Source organism: Aulonocara sp. 'chitande type north' Nkhata Bay, linkage group LG3, assembly GCF_057382095.1.
Source record: "Aulonocara sp. 'chitande type north' Nkhata Bay isolate Kocher_YH1m ecotype deep benthic linkage group LG3, A_spYH_male_GT1.1, whole genome shotgun sequence".
Classification (NCBI taxonomy): Eukaryota; Metazoa; Chordata; class Actinopteri; order Cichliformes; family Cichlidae; genus Aulonocara; species Aulonocara sp. 'chitande type north' Nkhata Bay.
Genome location: NC_141346.1, coordinates 35,353,289 through 35,380,294, shown reverse-complemented (window position 1 = coordinate 35,380,294; position 27,006 = coordinate 35,353,289). Strand labels below are relative to the sequence as shown.

Here is a 27,006-nt window from a genome sequence, read left to right as displayed (position 1 = left end):
AAACTCAAAGACAATGCGAAAATATTCGCAAAAACCTTAAAAACTTCCCTGGATGTATTTCCACAGCCACCTGATTATTTATTTACAACCTCTTAACATGGAAACTGCATTTTTATATCGTTTCCATATAATACAGAAAAGCAGATTTACCAAGAAAGCCTTAGAAACTCTCATTCATGCTTTTATTTTGAAACTATGTTTCCTGTCTTGTCCATGAATCTTTTAATAATCTGGTTTCTAAGCCAAAAAAACGCACTAATCAGACTTTTCTAACTTTTTCAGTTACAATCTATCACAATCACAGGGGGGGGGGGGCAGGAAACGAGGGCTCTCCTACATCGTCTCTTCCTACTTTCTGTTCCATGAAAGATAGACAGAAATGCCAGGAAAATATTTATAACTGATGACTAAGGTGGCTGATGTGCAGATACAGGAGAGGTCGAAGTTTAGAGAGAAGAAAAACAAAACAAAAGACGGCACAACAAAATATATTTGAATCAAAGAGTCACAATGCACGCCAGTCCTCTTTAACCAGTTTCTTTTTTTAATCTCACAAAACACATGAATCTGAGACATGAGCTCTTTTTTCCTTCTGTGCAGCTAACAATCTCACCAATTTTAAAAACAAAGGAGAAGAAAATAATTTATACATCATTTTTTTATATCTACAAAAATAAAATCAAATACAATGACTAACGCTTTACAGAAAAAAAAATTAACGTATATAAAACAAGTGGGTTGATCTCTATATTACATGTGAACAAGATTTCTTCTTTTTAAAAAAAGACACAAAAATAAAGAATGAGATGATAGTTATTGATGTGTTTATGCATACAGTAGTTTGCACTGTGCAGGGAAGTTTTGTCTGTGCAAGTTTTTTTTTTTTCTTCTTTTTAAACAATGGAATCAATTCTAGCTTCTTTCCAGCCATTAGGGCTGCGGCGCTGACGTAAAAATGATAAGGAAATCACTAAAAGGAAAGTGTAGAGGTAGGAATTAGAAAACTCTGGAGGAACAAAGAGGACAGTACACCGAAAGATGTGCAGAAAAGAAAAGATTAGCATTCAACCAGCTCAGACCATTTGGTGCTTTGTGTTTGTTTTTTAATTATAAATAAAATGTAGAGTGTGAAAACTGTGTGCTGACAGCTCGATGTGAAAAGGTGTTAAAAATAGTGATTTTAAAGTTTAATAGTAATAATGTCAGTCTCTTGGTCTGAAGTGCTTGAAACTCAGCCGCCAAAATGTGAATAAAGAAAACAAAAAAACGTGTTCCCTTAAACACCTCTGGAGTTAAAAAAAAAAATCACTTTGGTGAAACATTTTTACATTTTAGCACAAATTTCATACAGCTGTGAAAAGAAAAATCAGCCATCCTGGCATTAAGTAACGCTGCTTTAATCATCTCTCTTCTTTTTTTTAAAATTTGCATTTAATGTTTTGTACACGTGTGATTTGACAGTCACACGTTCTCCTACACAGTGTTGGTGGCTGAAGAGCAAAAACCTTCCACTGGGCAGTGAAACATCCGTTCAAATGGCAGAATCTGACAGTGCGAACGACTGAATCTGCTCCTGGTTTTGATCAGTTTAGTGTTAGGATTAGTTATGGAGCTTGTAATCAGGGTTACTCACTCCTCAGTTAGTATTTGAAACCAGCTCAAATCAAATTCAGCGCGGTGTGTTTCTGCCCAGCGCGATGAGCATTAAAGAGGCAAAAAACAAAAAACACTTAAACTGCTATTTAGTTGCAGTTTAAAATACACATTTTGTCCTGCCGTGTATTAGAATTAGTACCAGACAGATGTAGTTTGAGAGAAAAAGGACAGAATAGAGAAAAATCACTTGGCTTTAGTGTCAGTCATTGCTGGTTAGATGTGCCTCAAACAAGGCGTTCAACAAAAAATTTGAATGTCAGTAGCAATAAAACAATCCTAAATATGTTCCCAAAAATAGTTAAAGGAACGGCCTGACTTCTGGGAAACACACCTCGATGTGTAGACCATCACCAGTCTCACGTATGTGCTTTGAATACAGAACTTAAGCTAACAGCTAGCCAGCTTAGCTTAGCATGAGGACTTGAAAGAGCCAGTCTGGCTCCTCCCAGAAGCAACAAACCCACCTGCTAAGCTCAGTGAGAACAGAGTAGGTAATAATCCAAATAGTTCACAGTGTGCTAACTAGAGAGCACCACATATCCCATTTACTATATCTGCAAACCAGGTAGCGCCCACTAAGTCCAGACTGAGTGTTTCCAGTTGTGAAAATATCCCGTTGTGCGCTACATGTGAGAAAAGGCAAACTAATTTGGACAACGATCCTGACTTGATTCTCCCAATGCTGTGCTGAGTTCAGATGTGAAAATTGGCTCTTGGAGGTGCTAGCAGGTGGGTTTGCTTACTTTTGGTCAAGCCCAGCTTCCAGTTTTGATGCTAAGCTCCGCTAACCACCTGCTAAGGCAACGAAACTGAGTGTTTTCCCGTAAAATGTCAGAAGGTTCTTACAAAGCTTTTAATCTTCCACAATTTCAAAGTGGATGTGTGCTTGGAGTGGGGGTGGAGCGCAGTCGTTTTCATGGCTTAGTGTAGGCCTGGGAGGATATAAACACTACTTATGGGTTTAATATTAAATGGGTAGAAGTTGCTGGTTCGCAGTATTCACCGTGGTGGGTCACTACACATATACACAAAACACTAGAGAGGGATGCACAGTTAAACCCTAAAGTGTAGACAGGCGACGCCAGTCTGGTTATTTGGCAACAGGTTCTTGGTGAAAATTCAAGTTTCTTAAGTTTGAATCATCCCAGGTTTGAGTCTCACCTCAACATACTGTAAATCTCCCCAAAACGTTCCAACAGCTGTACACGGTCGAGCAACTGCATGAATCCGCTGAGCACGTAAGAACCGCTGAGATCCCTGTGCGCCCCTGAAGCGGCGCTGAAAATAAATCCTGCCAGCATTTTCAGTAGTAAACAGCGTAGTACTGTTTCCAAAATACAAAAATGTGAAACATGTTGCACTGATGAAAGCCTTCCTGTTGCTTCAAAGAAGGCGTGTGAACGAAATGAATTAAGAGTTTCTTCCACAGTCGGTGTAGGAGATGAATGAGAGTTCGGCTATGCTCGTGTGTGTGTTTCCTTACCCAGTGCAAATAACCTGAATTATATAGACACAGTCCTTCGGCCGAGGTGGCAGGTGAAGTCGGTGTAAAGCAAACAGCGAAGGGGGAGGGGGAGGGAGACCCCATCAGGAGGCAGTCTCAGCCCTCCACCCCACCCTCCCTAAATGAAGCCTGAATCCTTCAGTCCCTGATCTGTCCGCTGTAGAGGACGTACATGACAGACAGGTGCGTTGTGGGTAAAGTGCTGGGGTGACGGGTCCCTCTGATTTTTTTTTTTTCTTCTTCTTTAAATTAACATTTAAACATTTTTGCTGCTCTGTTCCTTCAACCAGTTCTCCAAAAGCATTACATGAACACTTCTTTCCTTCACAAATATCCAAACTTGCTCACATTTCCACTTTCAATTTTTCCAACTTCTCTCTTCCACAGTCAACTTGTCTTCTGCTTTTTTCTTCCTTTCCTTCGTATTTATTCCTCAACTTCCGTGGACTCCGTTCATTCTGCGCTTACTGAGCTCAGAAACCTCGATGAGTCAGTTCACCTTCCTGTTATATCAGGGCAACAGAAACAAAGAAATGGTGACGGGCTTTTTGATGTTCTGCGCCACAGGCTGGTGCACGCGGGGCTGATGGGTGAGTGGAACCGGGTCTAAGGGGAAGCCCCAAAGTGGATAGCTACGTCAGACTGCCAATCAAGATTGAGCGACTGCAAATGGATTTACCATGCAGCCGCATCAGAATCCAGTCGACAGGATTTTGGGCTCCGCAGGTCTGCTCTCTTTGCCTGGTGTGATTGAAGGATGAAAGCATTAATTAGTAGCACAAGAGGAGAAGTTGCTATCATCGGCCAACAATATGTAAGAGTTCAAGCTGCAAATTCAGTGCGTGCTCACCATCTCCTGAGCTACGATCCAGAGACGGCGTCCTGGAGACGGTTGCCGAGCGACACTGCTGGTCCTCAGACTCCTGACTGATGGAGGACTCTCTGAGAGTTTCCAGAAGCTTATAGTGGGCCTTCTCTATCTCCTGCAAAGGAGTTAACAGTTTTAGGAAACACACTTATTTCTGGTATGTGAACGCTGGCTAGCAAGGGAAAGTCTGTGAGCATCCAAGGGTAGACCAAACTGTTCTCCACGGGGTCTCCTGACTCTTTCACGTCTGTCACGTGTTCAGGGTGAACCTGCTCTCATCTGTGAGGAGAACAGGCCACCAAATGCTAACTGGCACACGGCTGTGAGCACAGGTCCTACTAATGGTGCTTTTATGCTTTCTGTTCTCTCCCTATTGCATGGCTGTGTGTGACAAAACTGACACCAGTGTACGATCATGTCGGTTTTTAACCACCGTTTAAATGACGGCTCAGTAAAGCAGCTCAGAGATCGTCAGATTGCGCAGCGGGATATGCTGCAACAGTTTCAAAAATATGAGACTTCTCTTCCACTTTCAGTGCTTATGTGGTGATGCTGTGTGAGTGGCGACACCTATCTTTCAGGAGAATACTGCAGCTGCTTACTGCGCCTTAACGGTGAGCAAAAATAGAAGTAACTGTGTGATGACACCGTCTGTTTACAACAATCAAAGCGACAGACTCGGTGGGTATCCTGGGACGTTGAAGGACGTTGGGCCCTTGAGTCTCTGCAATACAGTCTGACTAAAGCTTGGTCACAAACCTCCACCTGAGTGACCTCCTAGAGGTCATTATGCAGGAGTCCTTTCACCCTAACCAGCCGTCCTCATGTAACAGCATACCTCCTGCCATCTCCTCCACACCTTCAGACTGTGCTGGGAGACACAGTTAACGATCTTTGGGGAGCTACACTATCTGTGCACCGGACACAATCTAAGGCTATGACAGGTGTCCTGTCATCACCTTCATTCGCACCAAAGCTAATGAAACCTATTCACAATGATGTATGTTTCTTTACTGGACAGACTGAAGATTAACTGTGATGATTATGCACATTTTTCCCTCTCTTCAGATTCTTGTTTCTCAAAAGTTTCTTAAAGCATTTAATATCTAATCTTCTGCTGTTACTCAGGTCTAATAACCACACACTGAACATGGTCGGGGGTGTGGAGTTGCCAGTTGGCACAGACAGAAAACCAGCTTGCGCCGGCGGCTCTTTTGTTGCCATCTTTTCCACAAAACTCACCTTCAGGTGGCGCAACTTGGTCATCAGCTCCTCAATCGTATGAAAAATCTCATCCACGTTTCTGATTACGTGAGTGTGTTGCGCAGCCTGCAAATGGCCTGTTTCTTTTTCCTGTTCTAGTTGCATAGTCTCTGATTGGTTGGCCTCCGGGCCGCGGGCTGCCGGCTCTTCTTCCATCTGCGTCTGTGGCAACGTCATTTCCTCTACAGGTGGAGGGAAGTGGCTGGCGGTGGGTGTAGGGGGGTCGTTGAGATCTTCAGTCACGCTCTCGCCCTGTTCTATGGGCATGACCAGGTAGAAGGTATTTCCTGAATCGCAGAGGTGTAACAAAACAAGAAGTGTTTTAGTGAATGAACAGAGAGTAAAATCAACACCGCTAACATCAGATGTTATATTCTTTATTACACCTATAAAAAAACTAGAGCTGTGGACCAGGTCGGTCAGCATTACCCTGCTTTTTGGCCTCGCTTCTTGACTTGGATGACTGATTGGAGGGGAGGGTGACATCATCAGTGATGTCTTCAGCGACAGAAGAAGAAGAAGGAGGAGGACCCGCAACCACAGCTACGCACACAGAGGATAGACTTGTGACAAAAGAGGAGTGCACTGAAAGGTGTAAAGGAGTGAAGAGTTGAACTAAAGCAACCAGTGTGCCGTCACGTTCTCAACAGCGAGAAGATAAAGTGCGTGAGAGAGAAGACATGCAAAGGACGGCGGCCATTATTCACACCCAGATGTCACCCAGATGACAGTGACCACGTGTCACCTCATTGGGGGAAAAAGGTGCAAATTATAGCTTAAGATGTTTAATTATCTGAGAATTTAGTGCAATCGTGAGTGAGCGGCTGCTGAAAAAAATCATGAAAAAATGGGTGCTCGGCAGCCAGGCTGTGTTTACCTTTCCTCACAACCTGAGGTTTGGGTGCTTTTGCAAGCAGCAGCTCTTCTGGCTCCGCCTCCCATTCATCGGTGCAGCAGCTGAGGACCGTCTCCAGAGACTCCGGTCGCTGCCTCTCTGTGAATGAGTTGCTTTCAGCGGCCGTCTCATTGGTGGGTGTATCATCTGAATCGTGGCTCCAACAGTCCTCTCCGAAATCTTGTAATATGAGCTGCCGCAGGGTTTCAACTGTAAATTTTTTTAAAAGGGATGAATTTTGGATTAGCGATGATTCAGGTTTAAAGGTTTGATTTCTTTCTTTTCTACTTTTTATGTTCCACAATCAGAAGAAACAGAATCCAACGTAAAATACTCGGAGGCTCTCACCGTCTTGCAGAGCGGCCTCCGCCACGCCTTGTCCTTTGAGCAAAGCTTGCGATTGGTCCACAGGCGTACTGTGGGAGATCGCGGGCTCGTCGCTGTTGGAATGAGTCTCCGTGGAGTCTGACTGCTCCGTCATCGAGTTATCTGGGAGACAGCGAAGTTGGAGAAAGGTTTTTAAAACATCTGCAGAATGTTTACAGATCTGAGGCTGACGATCGCGGCGTGGTCATTACCTCCGTAGGCATTGCTGCCAGTCGAGACGGGGGAAGAACTGCGTAGACTCGGGGACCTGGAGGAAGAATAAAGAGTATGACGCATATTTTTGGATTAAAAATAAACAGATCAAAAGAACATACAGATCATCATATTGTGTTTAAAACAGGGAGGTCAAACATAAGGCTTGCGGGCCAGAATCAGCCCACCAAAGACTCCAATCCTGCCAGTCGGACTGTTTTGGAACATGTGAACTCTGCACTTTTAAGTTTGGTAAAGTTTGACAGCTTTTCCTGCTTAAACATGACCACTCATGCGACAATAACATAAATAAGTGATAGTTACATAATTAAATGACAGAAAAGTTCAATTTTTTCACTGTCTAATCAGGACATTTCATCAAAGAAATGATTCAAATCAAATCTACTCACGACATGGGTATCGAGCTGTGATTCATCAGAGGTGACGATCCGCCGGCGGCAGAGATGGCCTTTTCCAGTAAATCTTTCCAGCTGTTTAACAAGAAGAAGTTAAGACATTTTAAATTAAGTGAAGAGTGCAGCACAGCACAGGTTTCCTCAGGTAAATGTGAATGAATCAAAGAAAAGAGCTTACGTCTCCTTCTTGGATGTTGTTGCAGCCACCAGCTCATAGATCTGCATATCTGTGGTGCTGATGATGTAAAGAGCTTTCTTGTCTAGAGAAAACAGAAATAAAAAATAAAATTAGTAAAAAAAAAAAAAAAAAGGTAATTAAATATTATTTTAAAATTACAAAAACAGAGAAACAAAAGGCTGCGAGCGTACCTGTAGCTACCGGGCGAACAAGCAGCGACGCCAGGTTCACTAGAGGGCTGAAAGAGGTCTTGCTGTCACCGCTGCCTCCCCCGCCTCCACCCAATCTGCTGGAATGATTTCGCAGCTGTAGGCGGTCGTCCGGGCCCTTCTGAAGGAGGACGAGGCAGTCTGACAGCAGCAGCGCTTGGATCTCTGACACAGGAATGCAGATATTTGTGGTTAGAAGGCCTGAAACTAAACTGATGAGACATAATGACCACAGCGATGCTCACCTATCAGCTTTTCTTTGTTAACTTTCCAGGTGAGAGGACCTTCATGGATCATTCTCTTCGTGGTGAGGTCCACATTCTGCGTGAAACAAGAACGAAGCGAAACATTTACAGATCAAAAATGAATCGTTGTCATTTAAAAATCAGAAGAAAAATAAAGTTTTAAACTTGTACGCCACCTTGAACTGAGGAGCAGCATCCAGCCTGCACTGGTACTCGCTGAGGCGCTGCCGGTGCTCCGATTCCCTAACGTCCTCATTGACGCTCTGCAGTATCCCTCGGCAACACGCGTGCGCTCGCTGGAGCAAGGGCAAATCTGATGAGCCCGCTAAAATCAACAAAAACAAATAAGATCATGGTTCCTAGCAACAGCTCAGTTTGTGGTCAGGGTTATGTTGGATCTGCTTTTCCTCACCTTCTGTGTATTTAACGATTTTGTCCAGCAGCAGCGGGTACTTGGTGAGTCTCTGCATCTCTGACACCAGCAGGTCTTTGAGCTGTAACCTGCGGCAGTGAGGACTCGCCTCACACTCCTGAACAAATAAAACAACGCGGTCATGTTTAAACACAACTATACGCTTTATTACACCTATGACACATATACACGGTATAATAACTATCCTGTACACAGAACTATTTAGTGCACCCTCGAATATCACAGATATAAAGCGATTAATAACAACTGTTCCTCAACACAAATCAGTCACCAATCATCCAATCACACGGAAGCAACTCAGTCAGGATGACCTACTGAAGCTCAAACTGATTTAAGGGACTGTGAACATCTGGTTCCTTTGGACCCTCAGTACAAACTGATCATTTAAACACCACAGGCTGCCTCGTCCACGTCCATCCCTTTATGACCACAGTGTACCTATTTTCTGATGGATGCTTCCAGCAGGACAACAAGTCATGTCACAAAGCTTGAATCATCTCAAACTGGCTTCTTGAACATGAGTTTACTGCACTCAAATCACATCCAGTCACCACATCACAGTTCAATAGAGCAGCTTTAAGTGGAAGAACAAACTGCAGCAACTACGTCATGCTGTCATGTCAATACAGATCAAAATCTCGGAGAAATGTTTCCAGCACCTTATTGAATCTGTGGCACGACGAATTAAAGCAGCTCTGAAGGCCAACCTGAAACTAGCAAGGTATACCTAATAAAGTGGCCGCTGTGTTTTTGATGATAATGACAGAGCATGTTTGCTTCCTGAAAAATTAACTGGAAAATGCAAAGATTTCACACAAAGACATAAAAAGAAAGCAGAAAGATCAGCAGCCAGATAAAAACCTGCATGTGCACCACTGCAGCTGCGGCCACAGACACGACCTCCTGCTCGCTGCTTTCTCACTGTGGTAAAACAACGAAGGCTTGCTTCAGACTAAGACGGCGTCCTGTACGTTCGGTGTGAACTTGCTCAGGATTATCACAGTGAATGTATAATCCCGGCAGGAAAGCACAGATGTGGGAGTGTGAAGATGCAGGGCTTCACGAGAGCAAAGGATGTTGGGAAAAACTACATTTAAATCATAAGAGCCTAACGGCGGCTACAGAACTTCTAAGATTCCTCTGTAAGGAGTGTTATAACATAACAATACCCAACAGGAAAGCTTGAATTCATGTCCTCTCACGAAGCAAAAAATAGAGAGACTATGAGCTGAGACAGTGAAAAAGAAAACGCAGCTGGGGGGAAGCAAAACTCTAGAAATGATGCAACACTGACCTCCTGTGTGCCAAAAGAGACCATGTCATTAAAAATGAAGGCAAACACACAAAGTATGAAATGTTAAAATATTTTAGTCCCAGTAAAAACAACAGCCCCTCCGACTGTGTGACTTTTACTTTGGTCTTTTAAATCTGAACTGTTGAACTTAGAAGTGCAGTTATTGTAAGGTGACACAGTTTTGAACAATCTGACAAACTGTACACACATGAACACACTTCTGTCGTCAACTGTGAGTAAATGACACACTTTTTTAAAATGATGTGTTCACTGCATAAAGCTTTAATAAGCACAAGGAGCATCAAAGTGTGTGTTGCATGAATATTTTACATGTTTTGTCAGAGGCTGTGTGTGTGTGTACCTGGATAATGTGAGCGAAGCGAGGGTCTTTACGCTGTTTGCTCTTAATGAGCTCGAGAGCCTGAGACTGCTGGCAGCACAGCTGGGACGCTTGTTCCTGAAACTCGTCGCCGGCTGCCCCTTCAAACTACAAACACACACAAACTGTAAACACACTGAATATGGAGCACGAAAACATGTTTCTACTTGCCATCGAGACGGGAGGAGCAAAACAAACCCTGGTCAGCATCACATCCCCGATGTCCTGAACAATCGGCGATTCTCTTCGCTTCTTCATCGCCTCACACAGACTCGCTGCAAACGAGAGACACAAAAGCAACAAAGAACATCAAAGCCTGGAAATGTTTAAATTAATCATGAAAACAACACACGGGGTATTTTTAAGAATCAGGACAAAGCTTCCCCTTAGTGAGGGAGTACAGTGGTCTAACACTGAGTGTCTACATGGCTCAAAATAAAGGCTCAGCAAACATATAGAAAAGCTGCCGTTTACCTAGCAACACAGAGCAGTGAACACAAAGCAACTCAAAGTACAACACACCGGGTGTGCAAACAGACACAGCAGGACAGCAAAGGGCTCTTAAAAAGGGAGGATTTCCATTTACACAGGATACGTTTCATATTTAACTCATCTAACTAATATGAAGACATCCAAACATCAATCTTTATTCCATTTTCTTGCTTGTATTGATTAAAATGTCACTAACCAGGCCTGTGTATAAACACTTTCACAGGCCTTTAGCAGCTATGGTGGACAAACACTGACCGTGGAGCTCGTAGACTTGAGGCAAGTTGGGGAAGATGCAGGCCAGCTCGTCAGAGTTCAGGACAGTCCTCATCTTCTGATAGAAAACCTGGTCCAGGACCCGTAAGGTTCGCAGGTGGGACACCTCAGTGGTGAACAGCTCTGAACAGGATGAGGCCACATGAGGAAAGAGGAAAGGGTCATACTACCTCGCATATGTGAGAGATGTGTATTAGGAAATAAAAGCAAATTAAAACCTGCTGATTGTACTGAGAATTAAATGCTGTAGCTCTTACCGTATATGACAGCCTGTCTATCCACCTCACTGGGGCTGAGTGTTGCAAGGAGCTGAGGGGTAACAGTCTCCTGCCAGGTCTTACTATCCATCACGTCATCCTCCAGTGCTGCAGCATCGGGTAGCAGGGCCAGCGGCGACTCCACGCTCCTACACGGGGATCCAGAAACACGGGTGGATGAGGCGGACCGACGTGTACCCGCAGAGAGATGGAGCGATGGGCAGACAGCAGTGGCGGACGACACACGAAGAGACAGAAAATAATCAGCCGTGAATCCACGATCATCTCTGTAACTCCATGTCTAAATAGTTCTTTTAAAATGTATTAGTACTGTAAGATGATCAAAGTAAAAATTTTCCTGCTTGTGAACCCAACTTCATCTTCAAATGTCCATATCTTTATTCCTTTGCCCTGTCCATCTACTGTGACAACAGCTTAACTCACCTGCGTCTAGACCGAGGGGTGTATGGGGGTGTAGGGTTCTCTAGAGACCTGAGTTTGAGAGAGTGGAGAGAAAGACGGCACTAGGTGAAAACCTATAATTCTCAGGGTCAAATCAGGGGCAAAAAACTTTATTTACATGTGCTTCAGGGGATCAAAAGTCTCTCCTTCAAATAAAGTGACCTCAGCTCCTGCCTTAAGGCTGCTAAGGTGCGTGTGTTGGTGTTTGAGCACCCCGACAGGTCTGGCTTGGTCAATCTTTACCGTGCAGAGTTGCTGGATGCAGAGGACGAGGCGCTGTGCTGCAGAGGCCTCAGGCCTGGCCCGTCCCTCTCATCTGCGCAGTCCTCCATGTCCACATCGCTACGAGAGCGGGGCACAGACTCGGCTCCTGAGGTGCCGCCCCGCCGTCGCCCTTCTCCCTGAGCCTTTAGTGACTCGCTGCGAGCCAGGCGAACTGGTAGAGGGCTGGTGGGGACAGAGCGCACAAAGCAAACCCAAAAGGCTAAATCAGTTTAACCACTTCCAACAAAAACAATAAAGCAAAGTCTGCTTCACTCAGTTGCTGCCAGCTGGCTGTGAACTTATACTGCAGGCGCAGCTACCTGTCCATTTCATCCCCGAGGCTGCTGGAGGAGAGCCTTTGCGGGTCAGCGCCGTCGCTGACTTCCTCGCCGGTCTCGGTGCTATTCTCAAACTGCTGAATGATGTTCCGCACGCTGCCAGGCCGGACTGCCAATACAAACGTTACTCATTACTTTAATGGTATAATAAAATAACATTCCTTTCTTTCGCCCACACACACACACACACACACACACACACACACACACAACAAGGAGAAACGGTTGATGAAAAAACAAAAACAAAATTCAAATCCATCACCAGGTATGATTCTTAAAATTAAATTTGCACAAAAGGGTAAAATTAAAAGTGAAATTATAAGTGAAGTACCTTCGGTGGGTGACAGCGGGACATGGAATGCTACAAAATCAAAGCGAGCCAAACAGAAACAACAATAAAAATCAGAATAATGACACAATGAAAATCCCATAAATCAATGCATGAAACCAGGAAAAATCAATTAAAAGGCGAACAAAGGACAAAAAGGAATCAATAGAAGCAGAATGAGTGAGAGGGTCACGTGTGTCAGCATGCTGCTGTTTGTTGTGTGTCAGCGAACCATCAGCTGACACTGACAGGAGCCGTTATTAGACAATGTCGAGAGACCGCAGGAAGCATGACCATGAGCCGGGCCTGGATGATGATTTAAAAAGCTTCTTCTAAAGTGTTTGTGCTGTTTAATTTACTGGACTGGGATGTGGTCCGGGGTTTGCCGATGTACTTCAGGATGGGATTTCTCTTTTTATCCTCTCCATCTTTTTCCTTCTTGGTACCGCTCAGCTGTGGAGAGGAGGTCTGAGTTCAGTCACTGAGATCGAGTGCGACAAACAACAACTTTTAAGAGAGAAAATTGGAAAACACACAGTCACATCAAAATGAATATCATGCAATCAATGCAGAGAAACTGGCCACTTTGTTAGGTACACCTGTTCAACAGCTCGATAACACAAATTAGCCAATCATACGTCAGCAACTCAGTACATTTAGGCAGGTAAACATAGTCGGGACCTGCTGAAGTTTGAGCTGAGCTTCAGAATGAGAAAGAAAGGCTGCTCTTTGTTTTGACTACCAGTGAGCTGCAGTTCATCGGGCAAAAGTCCCTCAGTGATGGGTCAGAGGTCAGAGGAGAATGAGTGAGCTGATAGGAAGGCCAGAGTAATTTAGATAACGACTCATTATAACTAAGATATGAAGAAGAACATATCTAAATGCACAACTCTTTCAAAGCTTGAAGCAGATGGGCTACAGCAGCAGAAGACCACACATGGTGTCACTCCTGTCTTCTGCAAAATCTGGATGATCTCAATTTGGCATAAACAAAAGCATGGATCCATCCTGCCTTGTATTAACTGTTCAGCTGGTGGTGTAATGGTGTGGGGGGATATTGTCGTGACAATGACTTGAATGTCAATGAATGTCAACATGGACCAAAATCTTTGAGGAATGTTTCCAGCACCTTATTGAATCTGTGCCATGATGAATTACAGCAGCTCTGAAGGCAAAAGGGAGTCCAACATGGTAGCAGTAGGGTGTACCTAATACTGTGGTAGAAAATCACAGGCCAGGTCCTTTTCACTTTCTCCAAGTTTGTTTGTTCTTCAAGACGCCGTCACATTAATGATTACAGCTGCAGAAGGTGACAAGATAAAAGGCAAGTTTCCATTCTTACCTTCTTGGACTTTAAGAAAGTGATCCACTTGTCCTTCTCTGTGGTCAGGCCGGGGAAGACCTTGGAGTCTCTAGGCTTGATCCCAGAATGACGCAGGTAGAGGATCACAGCTGAAGCCAGAGGAGAACTGAAGGAGAGGAGTGAAGAGCAGAGACCAGAAAAGAAGGTTTGAAGAATTAGGAAATTTCTAATGCAGGTGTAGCTGTTATATTTCACTCCAACAGGCGAGCCTCTTCTTTTACCTTCTGTCCTCCTCGTGCTTTGATCTGCAGCAGGAAGACAAAGAGACAAAACGTTGTTAACTCCCTCCACGACAAAAATCCCTTTTCCAAAGAGCTCCTCAAACTTAAATCCACTTTATTCAGGTGCAAATAAGAACGCAAGAAACAGCACCGAGCCACAGTCATGTGACGGGAAGCAGCTTCTGTGTGTGTATAACGTGAGAGGAGGAAATGTCATGTGGTTTTTCCAGAGTTTGTGGCCGGGATGAATGACCTTTGTCATGATAGCTTTACTGATATGTAATAACAGTTTTATTGGACGCCGAACAACTGACGGCGTCGCTAGGGAAACCTGGCTCAGTCTGTGTGTGCGCGTGTGGTGAGAGCACGAGTAAATAAACTTAATTGGACACAGCAACACAGAAAGCTGAATCAGCCGATCAAACAAAAACAAACCGCTGCCTTCACTTTGAACTCGATGTGGTTTAAACTTTACAGTTTAGGGCTAAAATACCACGATAAATGCAGACAGACTCACAGTATTTCCCACAGGGCGGTGACTTGTTTGTCCACCACCTGTTTCTCTTTCACAGTGTCTCCATCAAGGTGCTGCAGGTCTCCTTCTCCAAACAGAGAACCGAGACCCATCATCTGCTTGTTCCTGTTGAAACACACGGACACGAGGTTAATGTAACCCTCTGAGAAACTCTTCTTCGGATTTAAAAACAATGTTTTCCACTGAATAAACAAACAAAATGAATCCTCTGTGATGTACCTGTAGTCTTGCAGCTGGTCCTGGATTTCTGGCAGCACAAGCTGCTGCAGCTCAGACAGAGGTCCCCGGATGTCCTCCTGAGCATGAAGTCGATTTTCTTATGAGACAATGGACATAATAGCAAAGGGTACAGTTAGTCAGCAGGAAAAATAAAACTAATATTGATAATAATAATAAATAACATGTTTGCTTTGACAGAATAACATGAACCTTTAAACTTGATGACTACTATTTGTTTACTCTAGCTACTCTCAAACTGTTTGGCAGGCTCCACCTTGTGGGCAAAAGATGCACTGCATTGGTGGATCACTGGGGGAAGAGAGACACACTGGCCACTTTATTAGGTACATGTTGCTGCTACCATGTTGGGCCCCTTTTTTCCATTAAAAACTGCTTCAATTCTTCATGGCACAGATTTATCAAAGAGCTGGAAACATTCCTCTGAGATTTTAGTCCAAATGATGTCCACAGAGACTCATCAGACCAGGCCACATCCAGTCCAGTCTTCTCAAGTCCAATTTTTTTGAGTTTGCATGAATTACAGTCAGAGTTTGCTGTTCTCCCATTGCAATCTTCTGCTGATGTGCTGGGTGTTCAGAGATGCTCTTCTGCAAACCCTGATTATAATGAGTGGTTATTTGCATTACTGTTGCTTTCCCATTACCTCAAAACCGCCCGGCCGCTCTCCTCTGTCATCATGCATCAAAAAGGCATTTTCACTCTCTTTTTCAGACCAGTGTCTGTAAACCCTAAAGATGGCTGTGTGGGAAAATCCCAGCAGATCAGCATTTTTAGAACAGCCCATCTGGCTCCGACAACCACACCACACTCAAAGTCACTTAAACCTTCCTGTGATGCTCAGTTTGAACTTCAGCAGGTCATCTTAACCATGTCTACATGCCTAAATGTGTGCACTTCCTGGCATGCGACTGGCTAATTTGATATTTGCATTAATAACAGTTGAGCAGGCATTCCTAATAACATTTCCCACATCTGGCACTGAGCAGGAAGTGGGTAGGCGACATGAGGCAGGAATGGCGCTCACTGAGTTGCTGTGAATTCACTGCCTGCACAATTCTTACATCACACAAACATGATGCTACAGTTTGAAGACCTTCATTTCGCCAATTTACCTTAATGAAATGTGGTAAAGGTTGACTTTTGGAGGCTTTTTCACAAAACAGAAAATTCTGTATATGACTGGATACATCAACACAAACATGAACACACGCTTTTAGTTCACTTACCGATATCAGCAAGATACTCCTCTCGTACTTTAATCTTCAGGGGCTGTAACCAAAAACACACATGTTTTCTTTCTTACAGTTACTCTATGGTAAAAATATAGAGTCAGTCCTTTTTAACCGGAGCACACAAGATAATTGTGGTACCATCATCACCAGTCAGTTAATACAGGGATAACAGGATTAGACTCATTACATACAGCATCTGGTTCCAGGAACAGGGAGCAGATCTGAGGTGCAAGAGTGCGGGCATCTTTAGGAAGGGAGCCGAGGTAAGCCTCCACAGACAGGTAGAACAGCTGATGCAGAAACACAGAAAACAACCATGAAAGTAAGAAATCAAACACAGACATGCACGTGCGTTTGTGTAACTTAGTGCTGACATGCACCAATTTAATTGAAATATACATAAGATTCTGGATTGTCAGAAACATTTTGAACTACTAAAATTGGAGGCCTTGAATAAAAAGCTAAACTGTATTGCCACAAATATTTGCTTATCTGCCTTCACACACATATGAACTCGAGTGTCGTCCCACACTTAACCTCCTCTTAAAGTCTGAAACATGACATAACTGCAATAAAATTCAAATTTTGGGAAAATGGGGAGTTTACTGAACCTTGTGCAAAAGATAATATAAACTGACCAGAGGGTTGGGATCCAGAAGCTGGGTAAAGACATATCTCATGAACACTGCCATGTGTGCTGGTCGTGCCTTTAACAGCTCAATATCTTGGTATGGACCGTCCATCTGAGAGAAAGACGGGAAAAATATGAAGGGATGCTCAACTGGTGGAAAATGTACAAAAAAAGAAGAGACATCTTCCAAAAAATAAAAATTATATCCATCTATCTATGTCACCTCATTAAATGCATAGCCGTCATATTCTTCATCTTCCTCCTCGGGCCCGATGATCTGAGCCTTTCCACCCTTAAACAGACACACACAGATTTCAGAAAACGGAAAATACTTTGGAAAACACACATGTGCATTTTAATTCACATAATTCATGTGCAGGGATCGATATAAATAATGAATATATTCATGCTGAAAAATGATCTCAGCGACTGTCTGGTGCATTTGAAAGGAAAGGGCAAATCAAAGTGCCACACGGCAGAAACAGGCAGGAAGCGACAGCCTGAATGTCTGAGAAGGAAAGCAGCCGTTGCCTTGAAGGGTCGGCGTGTCACAGTGAACCATGCAGAACATGCAGGTACGAACGCAGACTCCCAGTACAGACTGGAAATGTTGTGTAATACAGCATCGTCTCCTCAGTTACTGACTCTGCTCTATAAAAGTGATTAATAACATTCAGCCTGGTTTGGTAACAATCACATGACACCACTAAATCTGAAATTTCCAAAGTGATACATTAACGTGGTGCCCTTTCTCCGTCTCCCTCTCTCACTTTCTTTTTTTCTTTTCGACCTGCATGCCCTCCTACCACTCCAGTACACATTTATCTTAATCGTGTGATGATGATCCTCTGATTCTTTCAGTCATTAGTCCTGTGTGCCTCCAGCAGCAGAAAGAGGAAAAAGTCTTTGCAGTGAATATGTGCATCAATCTCACCAAATCAGATAAGGTGGATATGTCGGACGTCTGGCGCCGGTGCAGGGGGGTCCTGAAGGAAAATGAGGGGGAGGAGTGGGGACTCTCAAAGGCCTGGGGAGGAGGACGAGGAGAAGGAGGGAATGAAGAAGGACGAGCGGGACGGGATGAGTGCACATGCACAAGCACACACAAACAAGCTTATTAAAAGAGAGATTGTGGCGCCTACCTCCATGTCTCCTTCACTGGAGTCTATTGATTGTCGCCCTGTGAAAGCAAAGAATCAATTGAAACCGATTATGAAGCAACCAAATCTATCATTAAAGTTTTTAGTGAATAAAGCTTAAAAGACACAGAGTGCTGTGCAAAAGACCAGCTTCACACCATGACAGAGCCTCCACTGTGTTTTATAGATGACTAAGGACCCTCACCTCACTGGATTCTTAATGGCACGACTTTAAGACACCGCTCATCTACTCTAGAAACTTTTTTTAATGACTCACTGCACACAACGCGAAGAATCGCCAAGTTTCCGGCTAATATCTTTATGGGACTCATACTGTGTTATCTTTGTCACTTTTAGTTAGGTTCAGTTTACAGTTAGTTTCCTTTTTCATTCTTAACACAGCTTATTTGTTAAGTAGCTTAAAAAAAATAAACATTCCTCTGAAAATGGTCAGGTACAAGGACTGGACTGAAGATGAGTGAAAAAGCAGACAAGTCCAAATAGAAGCTCTGAAAGACTTTCAGAAAGCCTGTTGCTCAACTCCTCTTTAAAAAAAGAAAGAAGAAAGATGACGCGTGGCTCGAGACTTTTAAACAGCACTGTATATTGTGAAGCTTTACAAAGACCCACAGATACAAACCTTCTCCTGCTATGAAGTAGCCTGTGACAGATTCTGACCTCGTTCCCTCCTACGAACCAAAAATAAAGCGAGTTAAATGGATTTGAAGCACAAGCTTTAAACAGAAGTTACGCTTGTTTATTACCTTTATGATAGAATTAATTCATTTTTGGGGATCAATCAGGGTTTGCAGGATAGGAATTAAAGTCTTTCATGAGAGCAATACTGCACAGTTAGAGCAGCAAATCAATTTAAAAGAATGACATTGTTTTATGTCCCTGATGCAAATGGAAAAAAGCACCAAGCATGTTAGTCAGATCGTTCTGTTTGATGTTTCCCCTGAAAACATTTTTTTTTAACTTAACTGAATTTATCTGGTCATGTTGCCTTTCTAGTAATATGGTTTGTTCTTTTTATTGTGTCTTAGTGTATGCTCTGTCCTAGTAAGATCATTAAGTGAATGTTACAGGAGCTTTTCAGCGATTACAGAAACTGTAATAGAGTAAAACAGCCGGGTTGCCTCACCACATCTTGCTGAATCTTGACTCTGACTTGGTGAGCTCTCCTCTTGGCGCTTTCAATTCGCTCCTCCAGCAATGGCGACGGGTTCCTCAGCTGCTCATCCATCAAGTCCTGCAAATCAAGTCAGTCTCCGTCTGGTTATAAACAGCAGATTTTATCCACACAACTTTATCTTAACTAGTATTCCAAAAGCAAAACAGGCCAAAGGAGCTTAAAAAAATATTTATTCAAGTACACGGTGATAACGGGAGACAGCATGCACTAGATTTTTCTGCAACACGGGCAGCTCACTGATATGTATCGATAAACAAATAGCACAGGTGGCATGGATACCTGCAGCTCGGCCTCTTCCTGCTCCAGCATTTTCCTGAGTATCTGAGTCGCATGTTTTTGTACTTGTGGGTCCTAAAAAATGAGTGTGACACACAAAAAAAACCCCTGTAAATCACTGACGTTTACTCTGCTGGTAAGTAAGCTTTACCGACTAGATATCAGTCCTGAAAGTTTCATGTACTTGTAGTGGTTTGGGTCCTGTGATCCTTTGGGAGGGGATGCTGCTCAGTCCAGAGGGCAAGGGTGGAGGTGGAGGAGGTGCAGCCTCCCCAGCCAGAGATGATCTTTGATTAAGAGTGTGATCAGTGGCGAGGGGCTCTAAGGGCAAGGAGGTGGTTGATGGAGACGGCCCTTGTAGTGTAAGTGCGACGTAAGATCCAGCTTTGAAATGATAAATGATAAAAGAATGAGGTTAAAACAAGAAAAGCAAAAACATGTAACCACTAAAGCCAAACATATACTCACATTTTATGAGCTTTACCACCTCTTGATGGGACATGGAGGCAACCAACGAGCCGTTCACCTGAGCAGAAAGAGAGACAGAATCAGTAATGTTACTATTGAATAGGAACAAAAAGCACAGATTCCCACATTCAGTGACATGGAAAGCAGTACAAACCTTTATGATTCTGTCCCCTTCTTGGACACCAGCCTTCACTGCTGCTCCACCTGAAGAGCATCCATACAAACATACATTCAAACTCATGCAAAGGATAAAGGACGATTTAACTCACACATAGTCAGCACGGCTGTAATCCGTCACCAACCAGAGCACGTGGGTCAGACTGCATTTGAACAAGCGTTCTTTACAGTGATGACTCGTAGAAATCCACGGTGACATGCCTCACTCACACAAAGTCATACAAACACTGTTCTTCCATCTATCAAAAATTCAATCACATTCACTCTGATAAGCGAATCAGAGAGCACCTCGTGGTTCCAAGGATACTTTGCCGTCCTTGGAGCTGAGCTACTGCCGCCGTTAAGCCCGAAGTGGTGTTACAACAATAGAACTACTGATTGCTGCTGGCATATTAGCAAATGAGATGGTGTTATTTGTTGTATCGCATTCATTTAATGCTAGTTAATGTTCACAGATGGGAAACTGGATTCTGTAAACACAATCCTGGCGAGTTTACGGTCTCAGTCACTCGTTTTGGGTCATCATAACAGGATGGCTGTAGCTCAGGTCATGTACTAATCATAAAGGCTGGTGGTTTGATCCCTGCTCCAGTCTGCATGCCAAACATCCTTGGGCAAGATACTAACCCCAAGTTGCTCTTGGGCGTGAATGTGAGTAAATATTAGCCTGAAAACACTTAAGCATAGAAAAAAGTCCACTTATGAATGGGTGGGGCTGTGGCGTGTTGCATAACGTGTTTGAGTGTGTGAGAAGGACTCAGTTTACCATACTGAACAACAAATCTTCACTAAATTACGTTTAAAAAGGGCAATTATCTGCAGTATTATCTGCTCACTCATTGGCTAACAACATGTCAATCACAAGCTGTTAGCCAGTGAGGGTGCTGTTTCACAGTCAGACCCGCCTCTACTCCTCTCTGGGTTTTGCAACTAAGGTGAGGTTGGCAACGATGCTCAATGAGCCTTTTAAAACCCAAAAGGTGATGTAATTGCACCTGCGTTCACCTTTTAACACTGTCTACGTTTCTATGACAACGCAGGCGCAGCATCTCTGTCTCACCTGGTCGGACATTCTGTACCAGCTTCACTCTCTCTCCACACACGGTGAAGCCGAAGCCCAGCTGGTCCTTTTGCACGACCACACATCTGTGCACAAGTCCAGTGCCTGGGGAGAAGAAGAAGAAGCCGTAATGAGCGGCGGGATGACATTAAATGAAACAAGAATATAACGGCAACTAAAAATAACCCATCATAAGTCGCAGTTACCTGTACTGTCAGAAATGATTTCTGCCGTTGGCTCTCTCTGCTGAGGGCCAGAGGATTTACGCTCCGAGTCCCCAATTGTCAAACTGTTGATCCTGGATTTGAAAGACGAGAAACAGAAAGAGACTTTAGTATGGCATGATACTGAACAGGCCAATTTAGGAAACGCTCTGGGAGGGACAAGGAAGCTCTGAAGGGAATAAATGAAAAACATGAGGGTCAGTGGAGGAGAAATCAAAAGTCAGAGAACAGGCCAAAAAGCTTAGCCAGGAATGCAGAAAATGAAGAGAGAAAAGGAGATTCAATGGAGGCACACGGTTATATTTGCTGTGGTATTAACAGTAATAAGTGTATGAATAGCAGAGAAGAGACAAGATAGCAGTTGACAGGAAAACTCACCAAGCGGCAAAAGGGCTGAAAGCGAAGCATGACAGGAAAGAAGGAAGAAACAGAGAAGGGGGGAAGAAGCAGAAAGTCAGAATAAAGAATAAGACGGAGAAAACAACAGAGAGAAACAGACTGAGGGAGAGGGCAGGCTGCTTAAACCATCACTATGCCCTTCAGACTATTACAGACTGTAAACACTGAAAGCAGCCATGACTTCAAGGAATATATTTATATGAAGGGGTGTGATGGAAGGTTGAAGGGAATAATTCAAACAAAGGTCATTTTAAATCCAAAGAAATGTGCTGTGATCAGGACAGATAGAGCTCCTCACATAGGCAAGTAGCACCGAAACGATCAGTTACTTAAGGGTTAGGTGATCAGAAAACAGAAACAAAAGAAATCTGAACGAAAAACTTATCTTGAGAATCTCTCTAATTCTCAAATCAAACTGGTTTTGGCTACTCAAATGTGGAACAGCTTTGTTTTAAACTGCGACAGTCTGCAGCAGACGGCAAAAATCACCAACATCTCGGCTGCTACACTGCAGTTCATGTCCTTCCAGAAGCCTTTTGCTTTGTTTTCCTACTCTGAGTAGTTTCACTTGAACACTTTAATTTCACTCAGTGGTTTACATCCTTCCAACCATGCTCTTCTGTTTATCCAATTCAGGGGGGCTGGAGCCTATCCCAGGTATTACAGGGCTCTGGTACATCTATCCTGGGCAAAGTAGCTCACCCCGGACCAACGTGCCTTAGGAGACACTATCAGCATAACCTTGACAAACAAAGGAGTTGCTGAGATGATTCGGGTACCTGAACAGGATCCTTCCTGTTAAGGTGTTCCAGGAGTGCTCTACCAGGAGGATGTCCCTGGGTAGTCCCATGGACAGATTACATCTCTTGGCTGGTGTGGAAACACCTCAGTGTTCACTCAGATGAGCTACAGGAGGTGGTTGGGCTTCTCTGCTTAGGCTGCTGCCTTGTGATATGGCCCCAGATAAGCGGTAGAAAATGGATGGATGGATATTTAAATGCACCAACTATGCACATGCACCACATGGTGGACTTCAAATAAGGATAGCATAAATGATATTCGGCTGTGGTGTCTCCAGCTGTCTGTGTACGTGTCCATGACCACGAGTATAATCGAGGCTTAAGCTACCCAGTAATGCAAGTTCACTCCATACCTGACAAATTAAGAGTAGGAACCCTCTCAATTTCTGGTGTTTGATTTGAGACTTCTGCAATTAATCTACGTAGCACCTACACAGGTGGTGAACACCATTGCCATCATTTAAACCTGCATGCGTTGGTCAATGGTCACATGTAGTTATATCTCCAGGGTCATGAACATTGGGGCTGTAGGTTAGATTGAGGGGTATCAGAAGGGTTAGCTCTTATGACATAGGCATAGCACAGAGCTATACTTGCAGCAGCGGCTTTGACAAAACGGCAGTATATAGATAAAGATGTCAAAGTGTTTCTTTATCACTTAAAATTAAGTGTTCATGTAAGGATCGTGCACGTAACGAGGTCATAAAATGTTTTTTTTCTTGTATTTTGGGTTCCTAATGTCTCCAAAGCACTGTGAAAAAAAACAAGCAGCCAACCGCTGAGAAATCTGCTGCCACAGCTGTACAATCTGTAGGCTTCACTAACCCCCAAACCCTGACATGAGCGACCACCGGGCAGCTGTCCTACCTGAACAGTTGGTTGTCTGTCTTATTGGCTGCCCTGCCGTCACATGACACACACAAAGACACAGCAGTGGGAGGTAATGGGCACGTGCAAATCGGGGAAAACAGTATACAGCAGGAGAAAGAGGAAAGACACATGATAAACAACAAAGATGCATCACAAAGACGATCACACAGTGCAGGGATATATGGTGAAAGTGGTGACATTAACAAACAAGACGGGGTGCACTACATCCAGTGTTTTATTAGAGGAGATGCAGATTGAATGACATAAATGAACATTATTGTGCAATCTTTTGCTTTTTTTCCTGAAGTCAACAAGCCGTCTGAGCTGTTCTTCCGGTGGCCTCACTGCACATCCGTTAGATAAAAACAATGCTCACCTGGGAATACCACATTTTTTTAGCGAGGCGTAAAGAGGCATACCTTTACCCACATAAACTGTCTGGGTGTAGCGGATGTGAGGCTCCTACCTGTCCAGCGTGGAGGTGGGTTGGCGGAGACTCATATCTGCAGCCTTTATAGACACTCCTCTGCTTCCTGGTGTGGGATTCAAAGCTGTCACTGGGCTGCTTTTGTTATCACCACCATGATCTCCGTTTCCTCTTCAACTATCAGTCCGTACAATGAGCCTTTCTGTTGCGCTTTGATCAGATCTCCACGCTACAGGGCTGCGGGTTTAGATCAGACACAGTGCTCTTCATGTTTCACACCAGTGGTTCCAGTTTTAGGCTCAGTAGGATTTAAAGGAAAGTGCTGCTAAAACTATAAACGCTCAAATCTCCCCAGGGTTTGTCTTCACCCCTTTACATTAGTGGTTAAAATTAAATACAGATCGTTGGTGGCTTGGTGCTGAGGTCTCACATTAGTGGCAAATGGATAGAGGACAACCTACTTCCACAAAGATCATCAATCATGAATGAATGGGCTGATATGTCTGGCTATGCTCCAGGAGGTCAACAACATCCCATTTTTGGGTTTTTTGTTGCTGTTTTTTTGTTTTTGTCTGTGTCAGGTTTAAAGTAACTGCTTCAACATGGATAAATAACGTTCAGAGGATTAACTGGATATTCGGTGATTACGTGCAGTTAAAAGAAATACTAATGCGAACCTGACACTCACTTGACTCAGACTTGTTTACATGTGGAGGCTTCAGCAGAGATCCCAGACTAAATAACCCCATTCAAATGAGTACTGCTCATTCACTTTGCTTTCACTGATAATGCTTAAAAATAATAAAGCCACCACAAAGTGAATATGATCTGTAGTGATGTACATGTGGCTATCTAGTGCAAATTACTCAATACACAAGTATCAAACTGCGTGTATTAGTGAAACAAAAAAATATATATATATACACGTTTACAAACAGCCTTATCACTCACCCGAGCTAGCTGTAAGCTACAGAAAACAGTCTGTTTTTCTTAACAATGTAAACAACAGCAAAACCAAGACGCTACAAATGGCTTTGCATTAACGCTACTGTCTAACTAAAGGGCTAGCCGATTAGCAGATTACTGGGTATTGGCTCACCCCGCAGATGGAGCTTATATACAAGTAAGCACAGCAAAGAAAGAAAGCGAAAGGTGATCTCCACCGTTCACCTGTGGCTTTGTGTAATTAGCTGACTTGAAGATGATTGCAGCGGCCTGCTAATTGCAGCTAGCGTTAGCTCGGTGAAGTCAGCTCTACGAATCGGCCTCTTTCAACCAGCGGCATGGCGTTGTGTCTCACGCAGAACCGAAGCGCTGCGTGCCCGGCTTTCACCTGCCGAGCCTCCGAGCTAGTTTGCTAACCGGCTATATCTGCAAGACGAAAGACCGGCATGACTTTAGCTGCATGTGAGCAGGTGGATATCACAATGAGAAAGGAAAGGGGAGGGGAGTCAATGCAAGCCCCGGCTTGTTATATCCAGCAGTCTTGTTTTCGTGCAAATTCACACGCAGAGTTGCATATTAGCTAGTTAGCGAGAAGGCAAAGCGATTCCAGTAAGAGCTCCTCCTCAGGTCTTCTTTCCAAATACACAGCGGTTACAGCAGAATCTGCTTCCCTCTCGTGGTCTGCCACAAAAACCCGGATTTAATTAATAATCGTCGTAGCATATGTTTATCTCCTCTCCAAAGTCCTTGACATTAAGCTGTATGCTGTGCTGTTATCTTGCTGTCTTGTCTGGCTGCTGATCCACCACCATATCCTCAAGGATCACACGACGTACACACAGAGCGTAAACAGCGCCCTCGTTTGGTCAGGGTTGTGTACTACAACCGGACAGTAACCAGACAGGATAAGTTTGAATTGCATCCGTTTATGGAAAGATTTTTATTTTTTTTTTAATAAAAATATATTTTTAAATAATTGACATAAATATTTATTTTTTCCGTCGCTATCACTCTAGCTTGTTTGTGCCACAGATTTTATGAAACATATTTTCATAAAAAATAAATATCATCATATTTAACAAATTATGGAAAATATATTTTTTCATGTTTCGTTATATTTCTTTCAATGATTTTTCTTTCCCGTGAGCAAGTCAAGGTATTGGAATCATATCACAAAATTTTGAGTTATGCATGCTTTGGTTCAGTAGCAAGTACGGTGGGTTTTTTAGTAGTAGACAATATGTGAGTGACCTATGGACAGAAACTGTACAGATGTCTGGTTGTTTTGGCCTGATGTGCTCTGTAGCGCCTAGAGGGGAGCAGTTGGAACAGCTTGTGTCCAGCGTGTCATTGGTTTGCAATGTAGTCCCGCATGAAGTGCAAGTTGGCACCAATGAATTTTTGACTTTCCGTTGTAGACCATTGTAGTCCTGTGGCTGATCCAAACCAGTAATGGATGAGCAGAGATCAAACTGGATTATTGCAGAGTAGAACTGGATCAACAGCTCCTGAGCCAGGCTGACCTTTAAGCTGGTGCAGGAAGTCTATCCTCTGCTCTGTCCTCACTTAAGATCCTGGGAGACTGTGGATCCCAGAAATCTGAAGAATTTTACAGCACACACAGTACCGTTCAACCCCACATCTTTATGCACGCTCATCACCATCCTCGATGAGTCTAATGACATGTCATCTGTGAACTTCACGATTTTACCAGACGGGTCTTCTGAGGTTTGCTTATTGGGAGGAGAGGAGAGAGGAGGACACAACCCTGGGAGGCCCCTGGTGATTTTCTGGATGCTTGATGTGATTCTTTCCAGCCTCACTTACTGCTTCCTCTCTGTGAAATTCCACTCAGGAGTCTTGACATTTCTACTCAGAAGTAACTAGAAAATTCGAGATAGTAATACTGTGGGGTTATTGTGTCAGAATTTTGACACAAAATGACATAACTCACACTTTTGACCTATCGCTGCCGGTTGATTTAATTATTCATTTAGTTATTTATTTATTTACTGGCAGTAAGCTTCCACGCCCATCCAGCAGCGCTACACAACTAAGCATCTCTAGTGAGGAGCACGACATGCCAGTAATGACCTTCTTATTTGTTCCTTTATTGAGTTATAAGCCATCCCCGAGAAGAGGTTTTAGCACTTTACCAAATACGGCAGTGTGGGGCGTGGGCAGCAGCGGTTTTTGACACGGGCGACACGGGCGGTTGCCCGGGGCGGCATCACGGGCATCGGCAAAAAAAAGAAAAAAAATGCTCGTACTCACATCGGGAATGGCATAGGCACCGATCGGTTTTCTATCGCCCATTTGCTGGGAGTAAGGGCGTCCTCCGTTTGCGAGGTGCGCCTGCTGCTTGCGGCACAGGGAGGAGAGGGCGGGGCGGCGGGGGATTCTCTGGCTGGCTGGAGCAGCATCTAATAACCAACTCGCAAAATAAAACAAAATAAAAACAACAAACACTA

The 27,006-nt window shown here is 43.7% G+C and overlaps 1 protein-coding gene across 12 annotated transcripts; it reads right to left on the bottom strand.

Moving 5' to 3' along the window:
* Positions 1-766: 766 nt before the first annotated feature.
* On the bottom strand, positions 767-25,363 carry arhgef11 (Rho guanine nucleotide exchange factor (GEF) 11). Of its 12 annotated transcripts, none has more exons than XM_086278302.1 (43): positions 23,161-25,363; positions 21,473-21,487; positions 21,077-21,168; positions 20,871-20,975; positions 19,788-19,837; positions 19,634-19,691; positions 19,350-19,549; positions 19,169-19,240; positions 18,839-18,946; positions 18,335-18,383; positions 17,698-17,735; positions 17,490-17,582; positions 16,779-16,847; positions 16,563-16,667; positions 16,116-16,214; positions 15,919-15,961; positions 14,672-14,768; positions 14,435-14,557; positions 13,918-13,941; positions 13,676-13,802; positions 12,693-12,786; positions 12,337-12,366; positions 11,988-12,114; positions 11,647-11,850; positions 11,386-11,433; positions 10,942-11,090; positions 10,667-10,807; positions 10,118-10,194; positions 9,902-10,027; positions 8,226-8,343; positions 7,990-8,138; positions 7,814-7,889; positions 7,551-7,733; positions 7,360-7,441; positions 7,176-7,256; positions 6,765-6,820; positions 6,535-6,675; positions 6,169-6,396; positions 5,721-5,834; positions 5,271-5,578; positions 4,011-4,143; positions 3,840-3,901; positions 767-3,663 (listed from the first exon to the last, which is right to left on the bottom strand). In XM_086278302.1, the coding sequence occupies exons 1-42, from the start codon at positions 23,361-23,363 to the stop codon at positions 3,852-3,854; spliced, it is 4,485 nt and encodes a 1,494-aa protein (XP_086134428.1). In that variant the 5' UTR covers positions 23,364-25,363; the 3' UTR covers positions 767-3,663; positions 3,840-3,851. The 12 variants fall into 12 exon arrangements, with proteins under 12 accessions (XP_086134428.1, XP_086134479.1, XP_086134418.1 ...); XM_086278353.1 differs by having other exon boundaries at positions 767-3,901; positions 23,161-23,193; positions 23,630-25,363; XM_086278292.1 differs by having other exon boundaries at positions 767-3,901; positions 23,161-23,827; positions 24,761-25,363.
* Between the last annotated feature and the right edge of the window lie 1,643 nt (positions 25,364-27,006).